Source organism: Mesoplodon bidens, assembly GCF_964165515.1.
Source record: "Mesoplodon bidens genome assembly, chromosome: 1".
Classification (NCBI taxonomy): domain Eukaryota; kingdom Metazoa; phylum Chordata; class Mammalia; order Artiodactyla; family Ziphiidae; genus Mesoplodon; species Mesoplodon bidens.
The window spans coordinates 214,265,818-214,290,048 of NC_138176.1; the positions used below are offsets into that span (position 1 = coordinate 214,265,818).

A 24,231-nucleotide genomic window follows, 5' to 3' on the forward strand; every position below is an offset into this window, starting at 1 on the left:
GGTTAAATTCCACTGAAGGAAGGAGAGGAATAGGGAGGAGACTGAGCATGAACAAAGGTAAAGAAAGTAGAAAAGACAAAAATGTGAGAAATGATAGAAAAACTGGCTGGGCATTAGAGCAAACAGCTATTATTAGACTCATTCTATTGCTTCTCTTATTATTTTTGTTTCTGGCTATATTAAACTCTATTTTAGACCTTGAAATAAATCTTGTAGATTTCAGATGCTTTAACCATGATAATAGCTAGCAGGCATTATTCAAATGCCTTTTTATGCTTCTATGCCTTTGCATATACTTTCCCTGAGTTTGTCTGTTCCTCTGCAAAGGCCCACTCTTCTGCGAAGCCTTAGCTAAATTATCATTTGTGAACCCTACCCTTCAAACCTACCTCACCCTGAGGTGCATAAAATTGCTACATCCACCATGTTCCCATAACATATGAATCTAATACATCATTTGTCACACTGCAGTGTAATTTATGTTTATACATCTGCTCTCCAGTTAATAGCGAATGCCTTAACAGACAGACACTGTTTTATTTGCCTTCATATTCTAAATGCTCAGCAGCAATTTGTCAGCTTACTGAAGCTCACACACAACTTTTGGAGGAGCCTCAACAGGGGCAGTTATGCAGGTGCGAGATGCAGAGGGTTTCTTTCCCTCATTGGCTTCAGCCAAGCAGAGGCAGGCAGCCTGCAATCCCTTGCCAATGGACCAAGAGAAAGCCTCCACCTGCCTCCTTGGTGCCTCACCCACTCTCAGCCTGGTAGTATGGAGGACTCGCCCCCCCTGCCCAGCTCCTCCTCTGCATCTTGGGGCCTAGCAATGGGTTCCTAGCCCTGGGGTGTCCTGGCACTGCCCGGATGCTGTCAGGCCTATCTTTTCCTAGGACTTGCCGTGTTTTTTTTCTTTGCCCCAGGTTCTCCAAACTGATTTCATTTTGCCCACTAGGGATCAAGTCTGGAAGGGCCCCAACTCTTCCTGCCAGAGCTTCACCAGAGCTTAAGTCCTCACTTGCTCCTGGCTGCCAGCTGCCTCAAGAGCAGTGAGCAATTTTTATTTAAGGCAAACTTTTTACTGAAGTATAACATCTTTACAGAAAATTGCACCAATCAGATGATTACAAGTGGACACCCTTGTAACTAGTGCTAAGATCAAGACAAAGAACATTACCTGAACTCCTCAAATGTCCTTCGAGTCACCAACACCTCACTAAGGGTGACCACCATCCTGGCTTTTAACCTTATAGACTTGGTTTCTCTAATGCTGCACTCTTATTTCAATGAAATCACCCAGTATGCACTCTTTAGTATCTGGTTTCTTCCACTCATCATTATACTGGTGACATTGATCCATGTTGTTCTGTGCAGTTTTTCTCATTCTCATTTGCTGCATATAGCTGCATAAATATACTACAGTTTATTATTCATTCTACTAAACAGACATTTGGGTTGTTTCCATTTCTTGGCTATTATGCATACTACTGCTAGGAACAATCTTGTATATGTCTTTTGGCACACATGTGTACACACTTCTAGTGGATATAAAAATAGGAGTAGAATAGCTTAGTTATATGAAGGTTCAGCGTTAGTGTCTACCAAAGCAGCTACCTATAATTTGGGATTGGGTGTAAAGTGAGACCATTTGGGTAGTCATCTTTCTAGAATTCCAAGAGTTTTTATCTTCCTCATATTTTTCACTTCCCTGCCTTCAAGAGCCTCCCCCACGGATTCTGGTCGGATATATGTTCTACTCATCCTTTAACACTTAGGTCTAATAACATTTCCACCATGAGTAGTCCCTGAAACCCCAGTCATCCTTGTGTGTGTATGTGAGAGATAACCTCCACATTTATCACAGAACTACTCACCTTGCAATTTATCAGTTTCTATTTATTGGTCTCTGCCACTAGACTGTCATTCCCTCAAAGGCGGGGACTTTGAGTACCTATAAAACCTTACAGAAGGCATATATAGTGGTGCTCAGCTAATATTTGTTAAATAATTGAATGAATGAATGAATGAATTCTCAAAAGGTTACCCATGAATGGAACAGTGTGAATTGAGGGGAGGGGATAGGAAGGTGCTGTGAAATCAGGCGTGATTTCGACAGGCTAAAAATGAAGGTCTTGAACTCAGAGTGGGAGGGAGGGAAGGCAGGATGGTCTAGATGCTGGTTATATTTTAAAGAAAGGGTCAATAAGACATGATGACTGGTTGGTGGTGATTTCAGCACAAGAAGAAAAAGCAAAGGTATTTGCTAGTCTGTGTGATTGGGAAAATGAACTGGTAATAGAAACAGAAAAACCAGGAGAAATCTCCAGTGGGAATTAAGCAAGTGGGAAGGTAAATAATAAACCTTTTCAGGCAAGGTGAGTTCAGGATAAGGTGACAACGGAACATTTAAGATAAAAATTCCAGCAGAAAACTAGGCATAGAGAATTCGAGCTCAGGAGAGATAAAGAGACAAAGGGACCAGACATAGATCTGGTAATCTAACCACAGAGTTCAAAGTTTACAGTGAAGTTAAGGGAATAGATGAGGTTCCTGGGAACAGTGTGAAGAAAAATGTCAAGAGCAGGAGGAAGACAAAGAAAGAGGCAGGAGAAGAGTCAGGGATCTGCCTGTTAAGTCAGAGGAGAATCAGGATATGGGAAAAGGAGGACCCAGAGCATTTCAAGGTGGAAGGGGTGGACAAGAGTGTCAACTGTAGAAGAGAGGTTGGGCAGCTTGTGAACAGAAGAAAGGCTGTTGATCTGTGATTAAGAGACCAGTAGTGATTTGAGTGAGCTGCTATTTGTAGCTTCAAAAACACGTTTTAAGTGACCGTCAAGATACTCTTCAAATCTCAGCACATAGAGGAACTTTAAAATGGCTGGTTTAACTCACTTCTTCTGAATCAAGCTATACCTAGAACACAAAGCTTACAGGATGCCTCCAAGGTAAACAACCCAAAGCACCAAATCTGGCTGACAGTTTCATTTGGGCTCCATGAAAATGAAATTTTACCTCTGATTTGTCACGATCCTCACAAAGCTTTATACTCTAGTGCGTGGCTGCTTCAAGCATCTTAGTTACTTGAACATTATAGGCATTGAGTATGCAAACTCTGGTCTAAGGTTCTAAAGATGATGGTAGCACTGGGGCAAAAGCAGAGTTCTTATGGATTCCTTCCTCTCTGTCATATGCACTATCTTCTATAACTCATGAGCAGCATTGGCAAATTCTTACAGATGCATCTATCTGTATAACTTTTTTTTTTTTTTTTTGGCGGTACATGGGCCTCTCACTGTTGTGGCCTCTCCCGTTGAGGAGCACAGGCTCCGGACGCGCAGGCTCAGCGGCCATGGCTCACGGGCCCAGCCGCTCTGCGGCATGTGGGATCCTCCCGGACCGGAGCACGAACCCGTGTCCCCTGCATCGGCAGGTGGACTCTCAACCACTGCGCCACCAGGGAAGCCCGTATAACTTCATTTTATTTAAATCATGGCCCAGATAATACATTAGATCATGGACAGGGTGGCATAGCAAATTAAATATACAAACTCTATAGATACATGTGAAATAAAACTGGGAGTTGTGGATCAAACTAACTGCCAATAACTCAAACAGGTAATTGTCACCGAGTTCTTTTACTAATTTTATTGTTCCTTTGTGCCCCTCTAGATCAGCTTTATAAACCATGACCACAGAGGATGCCTTGACACCTTCAAGATATAACTAAAGACAAAAGAATCAAAAAGCTCTAGAAGAATGTGAGTCATTTTTTTCTTCAGATAAAGCAATCCACACTGCTCTGCCATTTCTCAGAGTACATAGGCTGTAGATTTTGACAGTCAGCATTTCTCATGGCTAGCGATCATTATCTCTTAAGAACCTCTAATGAGAGGAGTTAAATAATAATTTTGGTGAGAACAAAAGTGTGAAAACACGCATAATCCTCCCATTATCTAGTTGATGGACTTTACGTCTGATGTAAACACATCTGTGTCTATATTCACAAAACAAAAAAAAATCATAACTTTATATAAGTTCAGTACAGGACTTTATTTAGAATATATTTGAACAGCTGACTCAGAAAACTAATAGAGGAATGTTATACTATGAATTAAAAAAAGATGAATGCAATATGGCTTAATATTGAAATCAAGAGGTTTATATTTTATTTGATATTGTATTATTGAAGCACAACTCAGTGGTATCAAATAAGTAATTTAAACATTCCTGGTATAATTAGGGATTTGACACCAGATTTGAAAATTGAACACTTGGCTTTGATATATTTCAACAATACAAGTTTTCACTAAAAGTTGGAATGTCTTTAATAAAAGACTACTCTCCAATTAACTAATTACTGAAAAGAAACCTTAGGCTTTTCAGAAATACTATACCATGACTCTTAATTTTAGCCAAAATTTCCAAAACATAGAAATGAATTGTAAACTTTCTCATAAATAAGCTTGGAACAAACCTCTTTCTTAATATTTAAAACAAAAACCATTCTTTGAATGATGCTTTATAGTGTACAAGACTTTCTGTTCGCAAGCTTCAATTTCTCAATCACATCAACAGATAAATAAAAGGAAACTTTTTCCCCCATAAGGGAAACAATGTATGGAACAAAATTTTCCACCAAAATGTTCCAGAATAAACTCTGATCAATGTTATGCAGAAGGATGATATCTGCTTACTCTAGAGATGAAAGATATGTGGTTGGATGCATTTTACAGAGTTCTTCCAGCCTGGTCATTAGCTTGGCTGCCAGGGCAGGAATTGAGTGTAAACTTCAGTGAACATCAGGTATGATCTTCCAGTTTTTTTTTTTTTTTAAAAAGACTATGTATTCTAGAACTTAAATTCTCAACTTCTCCATAATCTCTTTTGCACTTTCATTCTGGCCACTTTCACATCAAACTATATGTCTGATAAGGGAACCTAGTGCAACTCTGGGTAATAAAATGCAGTAGGCTAAAATTGAGGTAACTAAGATGTCAGGAAAATCGTGAGGGTATGCAAAAACCCAACTGCGTTGTTGATTTCTTCCTGAAGTGCTCTGAAATGTTATTGGGGGTGGTAATGTTTCCAAATCTCTATACATTTGCAAATATAAACATTACTATAAAAATGTTGTCAACATGGCTTGTCAAAGTGCTAAGAATAAATTTACTACGGTACCTATATACTGGGTTGCTGCTAATTTTAATTTATTCAGGAAGTCCAATGAACTTAAGAAAATTTAAGAATAACTTGAAAATAATTTAATTGATCAATTTGACATTGGTTTTCTCATTTAAGTTATGAAAACTGGTAAAAAAAATTTTAAGTGATGACATAATTAAATGAAGAAAAAAGAAAATCAAGGCTGGCGCTGGATTTTTTCCCTACAGTTCCTGAAACAGAACAAATCTTCTACTAAACCCTACTACCTTCTTCAGCTGCTTTGTCATGCTGAAGCCACTTGCTGCTTTTATGCCTTTTCTATTCTTCACAGATATTATATCTATATGTCTATATAGATACATTCATTTATTTCTCTATCTACTTATTTATTTATATTTTTATTCTCCAAGGGCTAAGAACCCATTTGAACCAGGCTACCAAAGTGAACCTTTCATTGGTACTTGCTTCCTAGAAACGTTCTACGCACATAATAACTAAATCAAATACATGAACTGACGAATAACAACAGTTAACGAATGTCACGTGCTCCAAGAGGCACGCTGGAGCTCTCCGTCCTCACCTGTAGAAGTATGAACACCCCCTGACTGTGTTGTGAGTGAAATGTTCCTGAGTCTTCTCATTTCCAAAATCCTCCAGGGGGTCTGACCACAGGATATCACACATGGGTCCATAAGCGGGTGGTTCTTTGAATCGGTCTAACTAAGAAAAATAGAAGACAGAGAACAAAATACTAATCTTTGGAAAGTTGGAATTCAGAAATAGAAGAAACCAGCGTTTTGCAGTACCCACGTTTGCTCCCCAGCCACAGCGCAGCGTGAACTGTTCCCTACCTCTCTCCTGACCTATGCTCCTTCCTCCCCACTCTTCGACTCTTCACCTTTCTCGAACTTTCCTTCCTTCTTCCTCCTGACACTCATTTATTATCTGCCTTCAGCTCACCCTTTGCTTCCCTCTTGCCTCTTTAATTCCCACTCTTTACTCTGTTTCTCCTTTTTCCTGGTTTCCTCTCCGTCTTTCTCTCCTTTTTATTTTAGCCAGCCTAGTGTTTTAGTTATTACCAACTGATGTGACTCTGTGTTTCATTTCTTGAGGAGAAGCTTTTATTTTTTATCTTTGGGGAAATTTCTGTTACTGCCCCCATCAAACTGTGATTTAGAAATCAGGATGGGGAACAATTTACGGTGTTTATATTCAACAATATAATTTTGAGAACAGACGGCTTTCATTTTAAGAGTAGTTACTTGCTATATGACATTTTGGATATTCACTCATTAGGGGATATCTAAGTTTCTAATTAAAGTCCAAGATGATTGGAGTCATTTTACTGGGTACAAACCAATCTTAACAATAAGCAGTAGAATGAACTCCAATTTAGCTGGTCATTCTTCAGCTCACAGTTCTAAGCTTTATAGTTTTACCTTAAGTCCTCATACAAAATCCATTTTCCAAGTTTCCAGCTATAAATGTTTAGCAAAGTCATATTTCAATTTAAAATGGTACATTTAGAAGCTATGAGCAATACAATAACTGGAAATGACACTTCACCAACAATTCTATAACACTGTCACCATCTTATAGTTTATCCTGATTTGACTACAATCAAAGGATCTTGGGTGAAGTTAGCAGATATTATGGAGTCTCTTGAAAAAAAGCATAAAACAGCTTTGAAAACACATTAAGAATCAATATTCTTCATTTTCAATACTTTAATATTTTAAAAAACCCCATAGGGACAGGTGAATATATAAGGCTGACAGCCTATCAAATTCTCTCTTTTTCTGAGACATAAAAGGTGATGTAAATAATGGTCTTGCTACACACCATTTTTTACTAATATCTAAAAAGAACGAAGCAATATTTCACTTTTTCAACACCCAATGAAAAACTTCAATAAGACAAGACTCTCTATATTTCAACCATTATACTATACATAAAATATTCATTGCAAACTTAGACTTAAGATAATTTAAATAATTTATGCTTTTGGAACAATTCATACAAGAAAAATAATGCTTGTCCATAAAAATACAGAATTTCTTTCTGAGAAGCAAGAACTGATTATTCGGGATAGAACAGTAGAGGGGGGAGACTTCCTGATTAATGTGAATCCCAGCTAGAGCTCTGGTAAGGCCACCAGAATAGAGAATTTATTCTGGCAAAGTTATAAAATGCATTCTGAAATTAATACCATCTACTGTGAAAATAAGCAACTCTGAAGTTAATTAAAGTAAGTGTGGTGGAAACTCTGACATATGGCAAACGCAAACATAAAAATCACTTTATGGCTCAGTCCAAAGTGTATTGACAAATACAAAAATTGAACATAATATCTGAAACATGCCAGAAACAAAGTTCTAGGGATAGCAGAGCATATTTTAAAAATCTACATAATTTATGATAAGAAGTTTAGTTACTGATTTCAGGAGTCCATCAGACTCTAGAAGAATAAAGTGGTTACATTCATGCAGAAAGTGAACCACTCTATACTTGAACTCCATGACTACACTTCAGTGTCCTGTATCTACAGAACTTGAAATATAGAGCAAATATCAATCCTCTGTGCTACAGAACGCCAGAAGCAGATGTGTAATGGTGTCTTATAAAAAAGGACACAAACACACAGAGCAGGAAACAAAGGTTTATTTAATGTATTTTTGTTTAATTTTAAAAATAAAACCCATGAATTTCCTTTCTAACAGGAAAGTAAATACAATATTATTTTTACATTTGAAGACTCGGACCTTAATGATAGAGTATTCAGATAGAATTTGACTGTTTTACTTACTTAAATATAGTTTTTCTTTAAAAACCAATGAAATTTTAAAAGAATATTGAGCATAATCAAAGAAATAAAAGACTGCCTCTTCCACTACATAAAACTATCCTATACTACATTTTCTCATGAAAGAGATATTCCCACATTCAATCTAACTCATCTTTTTGCTGGCCAAAACAACAGTAAGATCTAATATTAAATTAAGTAGAAAAATACCTCTTTAAAAAAATCAACTGTTTTTCACCTTGCCTCTCAGTACAATCAATAAAATAGCATCATAGCCTTTGTTAGGTTGTTACTTTAAAATTTTAAGCTGTGAAAATTGTTAGATTTAAAAAAAAATGCTAATATGGACACATTTTAAAGGTCAAGTTGTGATATTTTCCCAAGAGGAAAGCAACATCTTTTAACTGTAATATACCACGAATATACAACACATTGTTTGAAACAAGCCAAGGGGAAATGAAAAGGCATATATATATATGTGTGTGTGTGTGTGTGTGTGTATATATATATTTTAGTGATCAAATATTTAGTATTTCTAATGACACATCACATGGTAAAATGAACCTTGAGGTTTTCGAGATGAAAACTCTTCCAAGTATAAATATATGTTTCTTTCTAGATTAAAAAAAAAAGAGATTCATGACCACTTTAAATCATTTTAATTCAGAAGTTTCAAGTTAGTGATAAAGGCAGGGAAATTAATGCCTTGCATTTATTACTGAAAGACACCAAATGGTAGACTTGGAAAATAACAGAACTTACTTTTCTGATATCATCTAAGGTGTTAATCTCTGGAGACAAACCGCCGTGTACACATAGGAACTGTTGGTTCATCAGGGCAGCCAGGGGCAGGCAGTCAAAGGCATCCATGCAGGCATCATATACGCGTTCTGAATACTTTATTTTACCTTTAATATATGATTAAAAACCAACTACTTACTCTTATGATTTCACAGGTAGGATTTGGTTCATAAAAATAGGGTTTTAAAAAAAAATGTTTTCTTGCCGGAATCATATTAGCATATAACTACACATGCAAAGTTCCAAATGTGATTACAGAAGACTTTTTAAAAGTTATATATTAATCTTTATATCTACTATTTTTTATTTTTGTTGTTCTTCCATATTTGGCAGTTTTTAGTTACTTTTTGTGTAACAGAGGTGAGAACTTTTGTATACATATATCCCTGCTAGTTATCTGCAGATGTGTATTAAAAACAAAAACAAAAACAAAAAAACACAGCAACTAGGAGACCAACAGAAGAGGGCACAAAACTGGCTGATTCTCCTGAATGTTCTTATAGAAAAGCAGATTGCAAGAAAGTTTCCAAAGCTGTTTCTAAATCACGGCACATTACTTTTCCTTTATTGACTTATATCTAATGTTTTGAGATAAGTCTCTATGCTCCATTGAAATAGGACTAAATGACAAAGAGAAATTGAAACTTCCAAGGACAATGAGGAAAATTAAGAGAAGAGGAAAATGAAATTTATATGAAGTACTCCTCACTCTTAGCATTTATTTCTAAAGGAAGAAGTCGTCTTTAATTTTGTAAAATCCACTCAAGGCTGGCAAATCTACTGGGTCCAGAAAGAGAGGCTCAATGTTGAATCTGCCCGCCATTTGTTTTTACTGAGTGATTTGAGATTAAAGAGTAGGATTATCCTCAACAGCAGTATTCTGGCTATTTAAAAAAAATAATTTCATCACTTGTTGCTTAGGCTAAATCACATCAAATATTAATTTGAATTTTTATATCACTTTATAAAAAATTATAATTTAAAAAGAAATTCTGAATTCTCTTAATTGACCATGCTCAGAAAGTAATATGGAATGACATAATATAGTATCAGTTTTTGAATTTTTGACTTTTAAGCAAGGGATCATATTGTAATACGCTCTTTGTATGGATTAAAATCACTATTTAGCACATACGATGATAAACGAAGAAGCCTGAAGTATACTTACATTCTTGTTTAAATGTGAAATACTCTGTTAGATGTCTACATTCATGATTTCCACGAAGTAAAAACAGTGTTTTGGGGTAAAGAATTTTCAAAGCCCACAAATACAGCACACACTGAGGAAAAAAAAAAAAAAAAGAATAATATAAAAATAAATATTTTCCATTATACTTACACATACCTTGGCTGACATATCAGGAAGACATGAACCAAATGCACTACTGTGACCAAAAGTCCCCAAAAGGCTAAGTCTTTTTTATGGAGGATATTGAAAATCAAACAGAAAACATTACTTTGGTACAGAGCCAAGGTTCATCTATACTAAAGTATAAACATTGCACTGGAGATCTAGACACCACACTAAAACAATGGACTGCATAGAGTTTATTGGGAAAAGCCTGAATGAAAATATACTAAAAATGAAAATATACTAAAAATACTTGTGTCAAAGTATGAGAAGAAATGTGATAGACAATTAATAAATAAAATAAAGTCACTTCTCTTTATAAAGGTAATTATTTTGTAAAAATTAGGTAAAAGAAATGGGAGAATTAGAAAGGAAAGGCACCACAAAATTTGGAAGCAAACATTGACAAGCTCAGGCTGACTTGGATTGTAACTATTTTCTTTTTTTTTTTTTAATTAATTAATTTTTTTTTATTTTTTTTTATTTTTTGGCTGCTTTGGGTCTTCATTGCTGCCCGGGCTTTCTCTAGTTGCGGCAAATGGGGGCTACTCTTCGTTGTGGTGCACATGCTTCTCATTGCAGTGGCTTCTCTTGTTGCGGAGCACAGGCTCTAGGTGCGTGGGCTCAGTAGTTGTGACACACGGGCTTAGTTGCTCCGCGGCATGTGGGATCTTTCCGGACCATGGCTCGAACCCGTATCCCCTGTATTGGCAGGCGGATTCTTAACCACTGCACCAGCAGGAAAGTCCCTGTATCTATTTTCCATTATGCTCTCTCCTTCACTACTCTTCTCTCCCATTATCTTGTCTCTTATTTCAGTGCCTTTGGTATTTAAAGCCTTGAGCTTTTTGTTTTATACATAACTGTAAATAAACTGAAGGCCAGGGAATCTCACTACACATGCTACTGATAGCTAGGGGAAACATTTCATATACCTTAAAACTCTCAAATTAATTACTTGGGTATTACAGTTTGCATAAAAATGAGGGCCAAGTATAAATTCACCAGGCTTGGAATCAACCGACACTGACACAGTCTTCCTGGAGTGTGAATTAAGATAACTGGGATACTCAAGTATTAACATCAATTTCATTATACTCAAATAGCATTCATTAAAAATCCACAGGGAAGAGAAGAGCACACTGAAAACAAGTATGCTTTTTTATCCTCATGAACTTTATTCTGAAAGTTAAGATGTTAGAGAACCAGAAAAATATTGAGACAAAAGTCTGATTCTGGTTACTGAAATCTAAAACCAAAACTGAAAGAATATTTACATTTTAATAATGAGTTTTCCAACATATAGTAGGTATGCCGGATAATCTCCACAGGGAAAAGCTACTGGCAATTCATTTGTGGTGCTACCTGTGAGCAATAATCATCTCTGTCCGCTCATGTGATAATTTATTAAATGAGTGGAAATAAATGTTTGAATATATAGTCCAAGTTTTGAAGAAAATACTAATTATCAGAAAAAATATGTATTACTGAGTTGTTCAAGCAAGATACTGCCCCTCACTGTAATTATGATTGAATAAACAAAAAATAATTAGCTGATATCAAATTTTACATATATATGTTACATTAGTTAATTTTATAATTACCATTTTCTGCTTATAGTTATTACCTAAAGTTCATGTGAAAGATGACAGTACTATTTCTGAGAAGTTGACCAAATGGCCTGTATCGAAGGATTATGATCTGTTGATATGTGTACGTGGCTCAATGAGTCTCTGATTGCTATGCATCAGGTTTAGAGGTACACTTATAATGTTCTAGTAAAAGGAGTGTGTATTATCAAGCTTGTCTCACATTTCAGAGATGATATTTATACACTGTTATTAATGTCAATGAGAGAACTATTCTCAATTCAAAATTTATAAGATTTTATCATATGTATGTTTTGTTTATATATTATAATTTAAAATTATAAATTTAAAATATAAATTAAATTATAAATTATATAAAAAATATTTTTCCAAATAGGTTGTTAACATTGGATGTTTGACTTGGAATAGAAATGGGATGGGTATGTGAAGTCTTTAAAAAATTATATCTACTTGTTGAAAGTGCTGTATTTAATGCATACATTGGGGGAGAGAATACGTGTTTTGGCTACTCTGTAGTTACTTTTTAAAAAGGTTTTCTTTGTTTCTTGTTTTCACTAATATATAACTTATATCCAGTGAAATGTATCTATCTTAAAGGTACAGCTCAATGAATTTTTGCATATGTATATTCCCATGAAACAGCTGCCCAGATTCAGTTACATTTCAGCACCCAGATGGCTCCCTTGTGCCCCCTCCCAAATCAATGCCCTTTGGAAAATGTTACCACAGTTCCGAACTCTTTAGATTAGTTTTGCCTGTAACAATTTATTTTAAAGCAAAGCTATAATCTCTCCAACAAAAATCTAAAATGCAATTTTTTAACCCCACTCAAATACTACTACTAGAGGAATCATATTCTAGGGTCCATATTTTCTTTTTATGCCATCTCTTAAAGATCCTGTCTCAACATTAGCACATGGCTTTATCACCTCTAGTCCTGATTACTATAGCTCTTTCATAACTGAAACCTCAAAGGTCCTGTGGTATCCTTATCATACCTATTTACCTTTTAAATGATTCAGTACACATTTCATGTCCCTTATTATGTAATGGATGTAAAGCACCCTGCATGTAGCAGGAGTTCAGGAAACGTGAGCCTCTTTCCTGTAAATGAGAAGGAAGGCGGTCAGAAAGGAGGGGGAAGTAGAGAGAGATTGGGGGAGAGAGAGGAAGAAAGAGAGAAAGAGAGAGAGAGAGATGACAGAGAAAAAGGAAGGGAGGGAGGAGGAAAGAAAAGTAAAGACAAGACTAGAGAAAAGAAAACTCAATTTCCAAATTCTTGGCTCAGAATACCATAAAAATAAGAATCCGCTTTCCACATTTTACTTCCCTCTCCCCTGTGGCAAGAATAAAATATCTTCCCAAACACTGAATAAAACCACAAATGCAGCCAATATGGAAGAAGTGGCAATGGTAAATGACAGGGCAAGGGTGGACTGGAGAGTGGAGCCCCGCAAGCTTCACCCTCAACATCTGGTGGGAGAGCACTGCCAAGCACAACACTGTGCTGCTGGTAACTATTTTGCCATCTAAAGTTCTAACATGCTGGAGAGCTAAAGATCTTGAACAAAATTATAACCTGCTATTCTTTTAAAAAAGAAAAGTCTCGTGTAAAAAAATTATTAGAATGTTTAAAAAAATTATTAGAATGTAAAAAAATTATCCCATTTAATGAACAATGAAAGAAAAATCAGTTAAATAATTGGTTATTTTTGTCCATGGGGTATCAGATGGCTAATGTGAATAAAATGTTCCCTGGATTAATTGGTTAAAGTAGAAATAGAGAGGCAAGTTCCATTGGCTTTTTTTGCAGGGTGAGATGTAAATTAATTGCACTAATCACGTTCAACTGGACCTCGACTATCTTTCCAGTCATCCTCTAAATAAACAGATATTTACAATCTAAAATTAGTTTGGTTTAGTCAATATGAAAGATCGAGCCTCCTGTATCTTTTTGTTAATTTTTTATCACAGGCATAGTTTTCTCTTATTTAGCTTCCCCAATGAAGCAGCACTAAGGATATACTTTTCTTCATTAGTTTAATTGGCTCATTGATAATCGCAGTGCAGGTCTTTACTTTGTAATTTGTGCCTCTTAATGATGTGTATTCTTAAAAACCTGTACAGGGGAGTAAAGAAGGATGTAAAAGAGGAAGCAAGAAGTAAAACACACAAACATACAGCTTCAGATACATATCAAGCAGCTCCCTAAAATAACTATACATGCTGTGAAACATTCTAATCAAAAGGGCTGTCTCTCAGTCACAGGACGGTAAAGTGAGGGATATGCACTGGCTGGGAAAAGATCCAAACTCCTGAAAAAATGTCAAATGCTGCTCCTTTAAGACATCATTTGCATGGTCTGACAAGCACACAGAGAAGCAGCAGTGGGACTAGCAATGCACTCTAAGGACGACTGGCTGCAGGGAGACGGCCAGACAATTTCTTCCTCATGTCTGTGGCAACACTCTGTCACCTAACATTGCTTGCTGTACCCTTTGCTTGTTATTCTCATGCAGAAGCATGGAACATTGCCTGACGTGCTGTGGTTCGTTCTAGTCTATGAGCTTACAGTGAATAAACACAACTACTCTTCCTGCTTAAAGGTGTTTGAGGCCTGGGTTGAGATCTAGTCGTTGGTGCAGGGGCACAGCTCTCTAAGCTCAAGGCAAGGTCTTGCAGGGCAGAATGGCTAGAAAGGGAGCCCGAGGAAGTGAATAGAAGAAAGAAACAGTGGTGTGTGCCTCTGTTTGCAATTCTGAGTTTTTCCCTGCATTCTCAGAGTAACACACTCAGACACGAAACTATCAATATATATATACACATAGTCTTGATCAAAGAGATTAGGTAGCATAACGCCATCATGAGAAAGAGGATGGTATTTGGTGTGAGGCAAATCATTATCCCAGGCAAAATTATCTCTTTCACCACTACTCAAAAGGTTGGTTGTTTCATGTGGGCTAACTTTGTGGGGAACGATTTCTAATCTTGGCAAAAGAAGATGGGGGGAAAGGCGGGGAGGGAGTGTATAAAATGAACTCCATGTACTGCCCAGAGCACACTACCCAGTGCCTGAAAATACTACCCAGCTGAGACTACATGAAATCTGAACCTACTCTTCAAAGCTGATTTCATAAAAATTAAACTTAACTGCTCCTCTTGGCCCAGAGAATAGCCAAAGGAGGAGACCTGCAGTGGAACTCTGAATTATTGAGATGAATCAGGAAGCCTGTTAGGATAGTACACGCTGGAAAACTGAGCTCTCATTTTAGAATTTATCTTAAACCAACAGGATGCTCAAAGAGAACATTTTATATTTAATGCTTTGCCCTTCAGATTATATTATATACAAAGAGTTATTATATATAATATTACATATTATATAATGTGTAATATAATATATATATTATATACAAAGAGTGTGTATCAGTGCCTGCATCACTGACGTGTGCATTTTTTGTGGTTCTTTTAGTGAGTATATGGCCAAGGCATGGGCTGTAGTGGAAAGAGCACAGACTTTGCATCCCGGCACTGCCATTTACTATGTGTGTGACTCTCTCTGAGCCTTGGTTTCTGCATGCTGAAAAGAAAGACATTTACATGTTCCTTGAAGAGCTGTGAGGAATAAATGAGATCATTTATACTAAGCAAACAATACCATTTCCAGCTTGCAAACAATGTCAGCTTCCTTAATCCACAATACGAAGCCTCACAGTATCTTCAGTAAGTATATTTTATATAAATATCAGTTCTATTTTAAATAGGCTGATATCACTGAGCCACTCTCAAACCCCTCAAAGGTCACAGTCTAATCAAAATGGATCATTTTTACTTCTGGCCATCACACTTTTGTCATTTCTGTGTGTATGTGGTAAGTCCCTGGGGCTATACTCCCAGACTTCTAGAGTTGAATTAAAGAGCTGTTTTTGAAGATGGGGACTCTGATATATGCATCTCAGAACTTTTAAATGTCCTATGATACATACAGTCGATATTTCACCAACATTTGGTTTCAGACTTTGATTCTTTGTTTGAATTGCAGAAGGTACATATTACATAAACTACCACAACTTTCATAGTTCAAAAATCTAGATTAATTGTAGACTAAAATAAAAATCTATGGAGGAACCAGTGATTACTGCTTCGCAACTTCTTTAAGGAAACAGTTCTAAAAAGCTCTAATTAGAGAGAGTTTGGGAAGTTTCAAAAGGTTTGAGGCCAGAGATTCAGAAGCGTGAACTCTTCTCGTAAAAAAATCAAAGGTAAATAGACTGGTAAGATTAAGAAAATATAATCACTCCCAACAGGAGAGTCTTTGCCATTCTTTGCTTAGAAGGTGGGCTTCAAGAAAAGTAGAACACCGATTTCATTTATCCTCAGAACCTTCCATAGGAGCATATAAATATTAAATGAATAAGATAAATTTAAGAGTCACTAAAACAATTTTTAAAAATATTTTCTTAGTTTCCACATGACCCTAATTTAAGGGAAGTAGCAGAAACTCTTTATCTCCCATTACTGCTTTCTGTTTATAGCAGTCTTTCTCAAATCTGGCTACACATGGAAATCACATACGCAAGGTAAACCAATTCTGGCCCACGGGAAGTAACAGTGCCACTTACGGGAAACATCCTTAAATGAGAGGACATACCCTTTGCTTCCTTCTTTTCCTTCTAGCTGCATGTAATGTGGGAATATGAGCAGTCTTGGGTCATGAGGTTGACTTTGTAACGAGGCCACGCACATCAGATCAATAAGGCAGAGACCCTGGGCCCTGGCAACAGGTGGGGTCACACCAGCCATGGTCCGCCCATCTATGAGCTTTTACTAGAGAGAGAAATAAACTTCTATCCTGTTCAAACCACCATTATGTTTTTTTTTTTTTTTTTCCCCTTCACTCTTGGCAGATACTAGCCCTAATGTGATACAAAGGTCTTACAAAATTTGTACTCAGTCACACTTCTCTGCCATGTTGGTCAAGTTAGCCCATGGATGAGGTTTATGAGGTTTCCTAATTTCTTCCTCTGTACTTTTCTCACTTGAGTTTCCCTCCTGGTTAAATCTTGTTTTTTGTTTCTAACCCCAGCCATATATGCCCTCAATATTCTCCCAAACATCTATATTCCAATGGTAATTATTTTCTGTACCTTTTTTATCCCAAGATTTTAATAATCAGTTCAAATAATAATTGAATCCTGGAACCATCTGTTCAAGGCTTCTTATTCTATAAAGCTTTTTACAGTTATACTTTCCTACATAGATTTAGGTTTCTAGAGAGCAAGGATGTATATTTCTTTAAATTCTCCTAATTACAGTGCATATACATGGAAGAAATACCTAAATGTACTCCTCTTTTTGGACTTAAACACCAACACCACCCCTCCCTCCCTTACGACCATGAATGATTAAGAAATATGTGATCTTTAAATGAGATCCTTAAATGTGATTAATATATTGGTGGGCTATATATATATATATACATATATGCATAGTCAATGATGGGAGGTGAATTGAATAACCCCCCCAAAAAAGTTAGTATAATAGTTTAAAAAGAAAAGCCATTTAGGAGTGACATGTTTTTCAACATTAAATATTCCTATAATAAATAAAGTATTATGATGAAAATTTAAAAACCTAGAATCTCTTTAATAAATGATTGTTATGAATGTATGACATTGGTGTGAGACTTCAGTAAATTTGATTTCTCTCTTTAATTAAGATAACTGTTTTCCTTTTTAACGCATTATTTCCAAGAGCACATATAATGTCAGCTACTACAGCATCAGCTCTGATTCTTTAAAACTTATTCTTATTTCAAATTATTTCTTTTAATAAATATTTAATGAATCATTTCTATGTATGAAACACCATGTGAAGCACCAGAAAGAGAAAACATGTGAATGAAACAAGAGCCTTGTCTTTATTTTGAACGTAACTTCTACTTACCTGAAGCAGATGCAGTTGGGATGCTGAGGAAGAACCTCTACTCAAAGGTTATCTGTTTTGTTTTAACTAATGATTTTTGACAAATTACCCTAGTTAGATGACAGGTGCCAAAAAAGACAAAATATAGCAGCTGTCAGTGTACTCACACAGACTCATACACACAAATGCAGACACACACACATGCACTTGACTATCAATTTACAAAAATAACTTATTGTCTCATAATTATAAGACATAACCAGGCAAACACATTCTTGCTTATTTAATCAAATTTGATTCATTGTTTCAACAGGAGATAGAATTATCTAATGTCAAATATCATGCAAGTTTTGCAAAGTTGCAAACCTATAAAAAGTACGAAAGGCAAAATCTTACTATGAGCCATTTCCTTGGCATTTCTATGCAATAAAAAGCATATGAGAATCAACGGAAAATAGGATATGGAATATCCCACACATTTATGTGTATTAAAGTTCATTGGTAAAGACTAGGGATTTACTTAAGGCAATACATATACCACTTTATTTTGCTAAGATATTGTTGATCCATTACTGAGCAGCTAAGAAGAAATGATGCAGACTTACTTCGATACTGAAGTACCCTCTGTCTACATAGTCCCCTAAGAAGAGGTAACGAGTGTTGGCAGGAGATCCGCCCACTTCAAAGAGCTTCATCAAGTCAAAGAATTGTCCATGGATGTCCCCGCAAACTGAAAGAAACAAAGAAAATTCATCTGATGGTTACATTTTGTTAAGACTTTGAATTAGACGATAAAATTACAAAATTTTACAACCAGAAGGAATTTAGAGGTCATCTTAGCCAAAACGTTCTTTTGCAAAACAGGAAAGTGAGACAGAAATTCCAAACTTAATTGGTGGCAGACCTGGCTTTTGCATCCAGTTCTACCAATTCACAGATTAACTGGAAAAATAAAGATAATAATAACAATAATGGCTATTATTGTTGTACATTTAACAATTCTGCACCAAACACTGTGCTAAGAGATTTCTACACAGTTTATAGTCATGGGATAGGATTTCCTTTTGCAGATTAGTCAAAGAGAGGTTCAGAAATTTGACATAATCTATATACTGAAGTCTAAATATGTATCTACTACATGTTATTGACTCCTGAAGAAAAGGAAATGTTGATACCCGTTATAAAAAATGTATTTCATTGACTCTAAAATGCCATCAATTATAAAACACACCATTATTTTATGTACCACTGAGAAAGAAAAAAACTCCAATTTAATTTAAATTTATATTATAAAAGAGCATTTTTGTAAGATGTACCCTGGCATCAGATGTCAAATTTTTTTTTAATTGTGAAATGATAAAAATCCTGTAAAACTGTATAAATAATGACTGGGAATTGACTTTCTTAACTTTCTCACCTTCTCTTTTAAACCAAAATTCTTAAAAAGCTATGTAGTCTCTCTTTTTAAAACCCCTTATTCAGTACTTACGATTTCACTTACTACTTTCAAAGCCCTAAAAAAATAAATATTATCTCCATTATGGTTATGTGGCTAGGCGAGATCACTGTTAAAAATGAATGACATGGGCTTCCCTGGTGGCGCAGTGGTCGAGAGTCTGCCTGCCGATGCAGGGGACACAGGTTCGTGCCCCAGTCCGGGAAGATCCCACATGCCGCGGAGCGGCTAGGCCCGTGAGCCATGGCCGCTGAGCCTGTGCATCTGGAGCCTGTGCTCCGCAACGGGAGAGGCCACAACAGTGAGAGGCCTGCGTACCGCAAAAAAAAAAAAAAAAAAAAGAATGATACAACTGAACTGAACTGAAAAAAAAAAATTGATACCGAGTTTCAATTCAGATTTGTCTAATTCAAAGCTTTTGCTGTCAAGCATCATGTTATAATAATATCTTTGACATTTATATGGTTTATACATGTGTATATATTTACTACCTTAAGACAATTTTATGCTTGAATGATGAACGCGATGTGGCTGTTTCTTTAATGCTAAGAGGTTCATAGAATGAATGTTATCAGTGAATAGGAAATCAAGAGGCCAAAGGATGCTATATTAACACATTCTATGCTGTAATCACAAGCAAGCTGAAATGTTTTAAACCTCATTCCTTTATCTGATGCAAGCCGATAGAAAGAAAAATAAGTCAAAGGAGTTCATTGATGAAAGAACTATAAAACAGTGGGTGAATAAAAATGTCATATAAATCCTCATTCTTACCATCAAGGAACAGCTAGTAAGGACCCAGAGTTCTATAAGCCTGAAACAGGTACAGGTGGACTCTATTTTAAAATACCTGCACTCGAAAATCTTAGAACCTATCAAACAGATGTAAATTACAAGGAGCTATAACTGCTAAGGCATTCTTTCTGCAAATTCCAATCCCATAGCTTCTTCCCTCTCATGAGCAAGACATACACAGTACAAATACCAGAAACATATTCTTCCACTTCTGAAATAATATCATACTAGAAAATTGTTTATAAATAATCGTTTTTATTCTTACAGTTAGTATTTTGCAAACGGGTCCTTATCCTGGCCTAATGAGGAATTTGGTTTGTGAGAGACATGTCATATACTGTATTTTAACCAAAGGGAAAGAAATAAAGAGCAACAAGTGTCGTGGTTCAAACACTGCCGGGTACAGGTGCCAGTACCCACTTTGGGGAGACTTCCATGCTGCATTTAGAGCTGTGAAAACTGATGTTAATAATAATAATAATACAATTAAAAATAAGTAGATAATAAAACAATTCTTAAAACTTAAATGGACTAATAATAATAAATCCATTTAGAAAACTGAATTAGCATATCTTGTATTACTAAATTTTTAAGAAGGCAAGGATAAACTTATTAGTTAATAAGTAATAAGATAATTCATCTTCCACTGATTTATCCCTTGAAATTACAGTTGGTATGGCTTACTTATCACAGGTTTCTCTCAAATGGCAGGCATTTTTACACCTGTCATGTTATGTTTCAAACCAGAAATTACAAACAAAAAAGATTGGCTGGGAACCAAGCCTTTCTTTACATGCCCTCCATTAAGTTCAGAAGTTGAAGGAAGGAACTTCAGGGAAAGAAAGTATGAAGCAGGGCGCTTTGTTTCAGCTGAACTGATGCAGCCCTGTCAAATGTGAACGCCTGTGACCAGGACACTTCCTTGCCACTGTCCCTCTCTCTATCCTGAATCCTATCAGAGGGATAGGATCCTATCAGAGGGTCAATTATGGGGGAAGGCTCAGGGGAAACATGAAGCCAGGTGATGGGGTAGGATGGAGGATTCAAACATTATTTGGAATTTGTATTATAGTAGCAAGTCTAATAATCATATTTTTAGGCTATTATTAAAAGGTCCCCTAGTCAAAATGGGTGTAGCATTAAGGCTATTAGAGGCAGTGTGGTACAGCATTTAACGACCTAGACTTTGAAGCCAGACACTCAGGCTCCAATCCTATTTACTACCCGAGTGCTTCTGGGTAAGTTACTCAACTTCTCTGAGCCTCAATGTATTCATCTATAAAATGGGATGGTATTGGTACCTTACCCTACTGGGCTATTGAGAGAATTAAAGGTATTAATCATGTAATGGGATTAGGAGAGTTCCTGGGACCTGATATGAACTTGATAAATGTTATATCAAAGTGGCATTTCAGAATAGTTGTATCTAAAATATCAAGGTACCAGAAAGAATGGGATTCTGGTGCTTGGGGTTGGGGAAGGAGGAGTGAAAGGCATTCGGAAGCATCTTTTTCACCATTCCCTCCCCTCCTATCCTCTCTTTCATTTTTGATTCCTCCACTTCAATTCCTGGTCATGGCTGAAAATTCAAGGATCATTATTTTTTATACCTCCACGTCAATGATAAATATCAAGACATTAATTCAGGCTGTGGACCACAGGTCTGGAGTTAAGTGGTTTTAGCAACTGACATACAACTGTAGCATAATCTGGCAACCAGAATTACACAATATTATAAATAAACGGGCTCTAGACAATGCAAACATTACGGATAACTTTTGTTGGACTACAGAAGTACATTACTGTGAATGCAATTTTATAAAAACTGAAAAGTAAGCTCTTCTTTTTGGCCTACAGTAACTTTGTGATAAGAGAGAATCTCAATGATTTATAAGATCAGCACAATTATTGGGTCTTGGCTTGACGATATAAAACAGCAGAGAGCAACTGCTGTAAAGTTGGCATGGAGAACAAAATACCCTGCAATTCAGTTACTTGTATGATGGCCACATCATCACTGACTTTACTTTAGATCAGCCACACAATTCAAATCATACTTTCACAGTAAGGACCTCTTATGACAATGTCCAGCAAAGGAAAGCAACTTGCACATTACAATCATAAAAAATATGCAAAGCCCAATGAAAGAAAACAGTAGTTCAAATAAAATACACCCGAAAAATTGAGATATTTTTATTAAGAGATTTAAGGATTTCCCAGGTCAGTTTACGTTAAAGCTATTTAACTTTAAAAAAAAATCATCTACCTATCTATCTATCTAGTCACCATCCTATTGCCCTTCTTGTTCAATATATGCCAGTCTTCTCTGTCTCAAATAAGCCATGTTTCTTTCTTGTATTTTCACAGGCTGACTCCTTTTCATCCAATAGGTCTCAGCTACATGTCAGTAGTGTTAAGGAGGCCTTTCTATAAAGGAGCTACCTTTTTCTAAAATCATTCTTCTTCCCATTAACTTGTTTTACTTTCTTCATCCTACTTATTACTCTCTGGAATGATCTAGTTGATTAATTTGCATGCCTGTTTCCTCCCTGATTCTTCCCATTGGAATATAACCTACGCGAGGACTATAACCTGCGTGAAGCCGTCAGTTTGGTTCACTGACCAGGTGGAGAACAGCGCTTACCACCCAAAAGGTACATGAGAAACGTGCTACCTTAGGATTCTTCCACTGGGCCTGTGCTGTGCTGAATCTGGAAATCCATTAACTACGAAGTCAAGGTTTTGAGGGGCCCTTGGGATTGACAGGGTTGGACAACAGTTGGAGTTTGCTTTGGTGGAAGCTGAAGGTCTTTGACGGGTCTGAGATGGTGCCTGTTTTAAGCCTTTAAGTCACAGCTTTTGAATTAGTGTGCGGCAAGACTGGGGGAGAATGTGGGAACTCCACACAGTTTAGGGTGGTTTCTTTACCTGGTTCTACATCAGTAACACTTGGGGAGCTTTTGAAACTACAGATTCCTGGGTCCTGAATCAGAATCTCCAGAGATGCAGATTTATAACAAGCTCTTCGACGACTCTTATCTAGAGAGTAAGACGAAACAGACCTCGGCTTTTGACCCTCGGTCTCGGCACACTCAGCCCTCATTCTGCATGCTTGTGCGGTTCCCCTCACAGGGTTCACATGTGGGGGAGATACACACTGGAAAGGCAACTTCGTTCGATGCTAATTCAGGTTGGTGTGAGATCGGGATTTCCTATTATGTGAAAGGATAATATTGAAGTGATTGTTTGATAGAGTCTAGGATAGAGGAATGAATCTAACAAAGGTGACGACAAAGAGCAAATTTACTTGTGCATTTGAATGTGGCTGTTGCTCAGGCCCTGTGCATTGCAGCTTTCCGATAAAGGATTTATCCCGAAGTCCTAATATTTGGGAACATTTACTATTTTAATATCCAACATCAGGAAGAAAGTGATCTCCACACTGAGGTATCCATACTTAGGTACCCAAGAGGATGGAGGGTAAGGCCAGGGCATCACATAGAGGGAAGGGTACTTCCATGTGATGGTAAGTGAAAAGTATAGCCAGGTAACCTTCTTTCTTTGTAATGCCATGGCCCGCACCTTCCGTTCTCTTGGGTACCTAACACACTGGTGTCCAAAGAGAAGTAAAGTACAACAAATGTCAGCTAATGAGGCAAACCATCTGCTTGGCTGCTCACAGCCTCTAATTCCCCACGAGGCTAGGTCCTTTCATCTTCCATGTCATTGGCTTTAACAGCACTTCTAGAACAACCAGGCTTTGACAAGTTCTATTCTACCTTCAAGGCAAGCTCATTCTTCACCAAATACTCCTGCTTCCCATATTCCCCTAGCTTCCCATTATTTGCTTCTCATTTCCAACGAAACACTGCTGGCAGGCAGGAACTCAACTGGGGCTAGCTCTAAGAGACCTACGATACTGAAGAAGCACCAAAAACATAGGCACACAGTACAGGTAGTCAAAGCACTCCTAGTCTCTATGAAATATCCATCCATCTGGCTGAACATTCAAAAATATATATATCTTCAATAGATTATTACCAGAATTGTATATATTTCCATCACAGATGTATAGTTATGGCATTTAATGAAATTAACACATCAAAGATAACGAAAGAAAGCATACGGGTTTTTCTCTGGACCACTGCTACCCTCATCCATCAGCAAACTGATGCAGTCCTCCACTTGTTTTTATACTGGACAAGTAAGAACTACCAGGTACACTGAGCAGTTGAATCTATTTGCTGAGAAGGTGGTAAGGTTGTCATTATCTTCTTCTTGGCCACTTCTCTAAGTCAGGTGACTAAGTGGTTTTGAATCTGGCTGTTCT

At 36.7% G+C, this 24,231-nt stretch overlaps 1 protein-coding gene across 1 annotated transcript in view; it reads right to left on the reverse strand.

Annotated features, from left to right (window-relative positions):
- PPP3CA (protein phosphatase 3 catalytic subunit alpha) overlaps positions 1-24,231 on the reverse strand; it is a 302,715-nt gene that overhangs the window by 59,366 nt on the left and 219,118 nt on the right. Inside the window, exons 3-6 of the mRNA XM_081224575.1 lie at positions 18,256-18,380; positions 9,933-10,044; positions 8,726-8,871; positions 5,741-5,880 (exon numbers count right to left, since the gene is read on the reverse strand). Coding sequence (XP_081080701.1) covers positions 5,741-5,880; positions 8,726-8,871; positions 9,933-10,044; positions 18,256-18,380 — 523 coding nt within the window. The remainder of the gene's footprint in view (positions 1-5,740; positions 5,881-8,725; positions 8,872-9,932; positions 10,045-18,255; positions 18,381-24,231) is intronic.